The following is a 3773-nucleotide window of genomic DNA, read 5'->3' on the forward strand; positions in this document are numbered from 1 at the left end:
TGGTGGCAGGAGTTGGTGGTGGGTGCGCCTGTGAGGATATTTTCTGCTTTGTGGAATAGAAGATGGTTGCTTCAAGGAAGGAAAAAAATCTGTGGTATGATGTGCCATCCTGATGGACAACAAAGGCAGAAAGAAAGATATTTAGGACTGCATGTATGGGAGGAAACTCTTTAAAACCTGGATAGGAGTAGGAGCAGACTTGATGGAGGGATGAGTAATGAAGGAGTGTTTGAACGGAACTAATCAGTCCCATCTTCTTTCAAAAGACCTCATTTAGTTTAATTTAGCAGCGTGTAAATTTAGAGCCAATCAAAGGAAATACTTCTCCAGCCTGTGTGCTGGCAGGCTGCTCTGTTCCCTACCCCAGTGTGAGAAGCAGTGAGCAGTGTAGGTGGATTTAAAGCCTTGTGTTGCAAAGCAGTGGGGGCACACGTGTGTGTGAGTGTGGTTACACACGTAGTGGTGGGGATACGAGCTCCGTACCAAGGGGACTGGCAGCCACAAGAGCAGGAACCTTTGTTTTTTCCCTCTGTCTAGTTCAATAGGTGGTCTGTGGTCGGTCAGGGTGGCTGTATGCCATGGAACTGCTTTATGGTCTGCTGCAAGTGCAGGCAAAGCCGGCTCCTGGGCTCACGGTCCAGAGCATCCGGCACTCTGAGCAGCAGGGAAAGCCTTGCACTGTAGCAAACACCAAGTAAACCTTGTTCACCTCTGCAAAATGTTGTTTTGCTCAAGCAAAGCCTACATATGGATTTAGATAAACTCCTGATCCTTTGATGGCTGGTAGTTCTGTTTGATTTGATTTAATGCAGCTACTTCTGTTGCTTAAAATGAAGCACACACATAAAAGGCCTTTGCAGGATTGCAGTGATTTTTAGATTTCCCTGTCGTTGTCACCCATGGCACTAACACAGTGATTTTAAACAAGACTTATAGGTCTCTTCATATTTTCCAGGAGACACATAAGCCCCTGTGGGGTCAATATAAGGTACTTTGTTGTTACCTGTCATAAACTCCATTAGCAGTAAAATCATCAGCCCTTGCTATCAGCTGCCCCTGATGAGACCTGTGCACTAACACCTAGAGGTGTTCTGTGTCTTGCGGTGTCGCACCCCTGAACCCATGCTGCGTTGCATAATGTCATGTAAAGGATGCTGAAGCCTGTGAAAACGTGGACTAAAATATTCTTGGTTTTGTTTTTCTTTTCATTTCAGGCTGGTGGCAATGTCTCACTGGGCTGGTCTCCTCTCCACCGCTACCAAAGTCAACCTGCTGGTCTTGGTGGTTTCTGCGGTGTTTTTCTGGTCAAGCCTAAGCGACAGAGTTCCTGTAAGTGTTGACTGCTCCGGCCGAGAGCCACATTTGCAAAGGGCTGTCCAGCCGCCAGAGTCTCGGGTGGGGTGACAGCCTTACCTGATCCCTCTATAGGGCCAATTAGAATGTAGCAGCGGTTGGTGAATCACCTCTTCTCTTTACTGAAGACCCACTGTCAACATTTCAGAAGGGCATCTTTCTTAAGACTGTTTGCCTCACCCCAGGAAATCCAAAATATGCTTGAACTGGAGGGTTTGCAATGGGAACAGTACAACTCGGGCAGCTCCTGTGTTTGCTAGGTGTCACTTTTTCTGTTTGGAGTTGCCACATGTTCCCCCCGTGGCAAGAGGCAAAGCTAATTATGCGGTCTAGTGGCAAGAAGAGGGGAAGAGATGTCCTCGATTAGCTTCCTAGCTGTGCCTCTGTTGAGTCACTGCAAGTGAGTCAGGCTTAGAAGAGCACCCTGTCAGGTTCTTGCATCCCATGCGCGTGGATTTTGCTACTTGCGGTGTTATTCTGAAGCTGCAGTTGAGGTGAATGGACTCTGTGTGCCCCTTTGCACTTGTACGGGTGTGCCAAACTACCCTGGTTTCGGATTCTACTGCCGAGCCCCAGGTGCCAGACCCCCCTAGATTAGTAGATCTGGCAAACTTCCTTGAGGAGCTTGCATGAGACACGCTGTGTAGCAGTGGATTGGTGGTTTTTTAGTTTAATTAATGCCGTGGCTTAAAACAGGGGGTCCTCCAGCAACACTGGCGTAGGGGACCACTGACCCCGCCATGTCCCTGGACGCTCGCTGCCTTTGCATTGCAGCTTGGTGGTCTGCTGGTTGTGTGATGCAGCTGACTGGGAGCTGTGCTATGACCCAGAGCAAATACAAAGGACAGACTACAGTATAAGCCCTGTAGGCCAGTGCCGCGGGCCCACCTGGAGTCCTGTAATGATGAGATAATTTGTCTTTATTCCAGGGAGGGAAAGGAGGAGGCTGGAGATAGAGCATAGTCATCTCAGCTGGAGATGCACTGGGAGAGCCACCCAGTGATACGTGCCAGAATTGGCAGGCAGCCTGACACCGAGGTTCAGACAGGATTAATGCAATGGGTGGTTAACTCTCCTGTCACCTTTTCCTGCACTCCCGCTACAATGGGCCATGTCCCACCTTTACTGCAAACAGACTGCGGATTGTCTCAGACCCTCCCTGATGAAGTATTTCAGCTTATTGCAGCTGATTTCAGACCGATCAAGCAAGGAGGCGTTTTGCCTTTAAGGAAATTTGCATTGTTCTTTAGAAAACATCTTTCTTTCCACTATTTTAATTATGAAAACGAACCGAAAAGGATTCTACCTAATTTTTACGTAAATGAAGAATAGCTTGTGTGTTGTTAGAATCGTAGAATCGTCTAGGTTGGAAGGGATCTTTGAGGTCGAGTCCAACCATCAACCTAACACTGCCAAGTCCACCACTAAACGTGTCCCTCAGCACCACATCTACCCATCTTCTAAATGCCTCCCCTTCTCTGGGCAGCCTGTTCCAATGCTTAATAACCCTTTCAGTGAAGAAATTTTTCCTAATATCCATCCTAAACCTCCCCTGGCCCAACTTGAGGCCATTTCCTCTTGTCCTTGCTTATTTTTGCCAGAAATACTAATGAAAATGGGGTATTGCAAAGCAGTTGTGGGCCAAACAGTGGCAGTAACATTTAAATGAACCAAGTCACATCGTCTTATCCTTACCAAACATTTAGACCACGGCACTTCTCTTAAGCAGAGCCAGTAAACATCAGCTATCTCCATTATGTGTTTCAACAGATACAACACTTGGAGGCCTGTTGGTAAATTTGCAATAGCCTGTGTTGTTAAGTCCCTCTTGGATAATAATATAACAGTGCAAATAAGCTAAGTAATCACTGCTCTGACTCATTTATTTTAGTCCTGTTGAGTCTTGGCTCAGAAAATATTAACATTGATTTTCATCTGCAGAAACCTGGCTTTTTATGTTTATGGTTGTTACCGAGCTTTAACCATTTGTCATAATTTTAACAATTTCAAGCCTCTGCACTAAGCGAAAGTAGGAGTTAAAGTCTATTTTCCCATGCATTTACGAAATTTCAATCCCTTTTGACAGGTAAGATAAAAACATTCTATAGGTTTGTCAACCATCTTCATGTGTTACCACTGTCGCTGCTAATTGTACGTGTTTTGTGCAGGCTGACATTTCTCTTGCTCAGAAACACTCTCCTAGGCTGGATAATGGATATTTATATGCAAAGCACCCAGATTCTGCCAGAAAATATGCACGCATTTTTTCCAAGAAGTGAAAGAAGTGAAGGCAGAACATGGCCTAAAATTTCCAGTTAACCTCTTAATTGACTTCTTTCTTTCCCTCTGAAAACATTCTAAGGATTAATATCAAAACACTTCATGAAGTGAGCTGTAACTCTTATTCTAATTGCCAACAA

At 45.6% G+C, this 3773-nt stretch overlaps 1 protein-coding gene across 1 annotated transcript in view; it reads left to right on the forward strand.

Annotated features, from left to right (window-relative positions):
* Positions 1 to 1219: 1219 nt before the first annotated feature.
* Positions 1220 to 3773, forward strand: part of SIL1 (SIL1 nucleotide exchange factor) — a 79178-nt gene continuing 76624 nt past the window's right edge. The window contains exon 1 of the mRNA XM_009880718.1: positions 1220 to 1329. Coding sequence (XP_009879020.1) covers positions 1225 to 1329 — 105 coding nt within the window. The 5' untranslated portion in view covers positions 1220 to 1224. The remainder of the gene's footprint in view (positions 1330 to 3773) is intronic.

This window comes from Charadrius vociferus, unplaced genomic scaffold, assembly GCF_000708025.1.
Source record: "Charadrius vociferus isolate BGI_N301 unplaced genomic scaffold, ASM70802v2 scaffold822, whole genome shotgun sequence".
In the NCBI taxonomy this organism is placed as follows: domain Eukaryota; kingdom Metazoa; phylum Chordata; class Aves; order Charadriiformes; family Charadriidae; genus Charadrius; species Charadrius vociferus.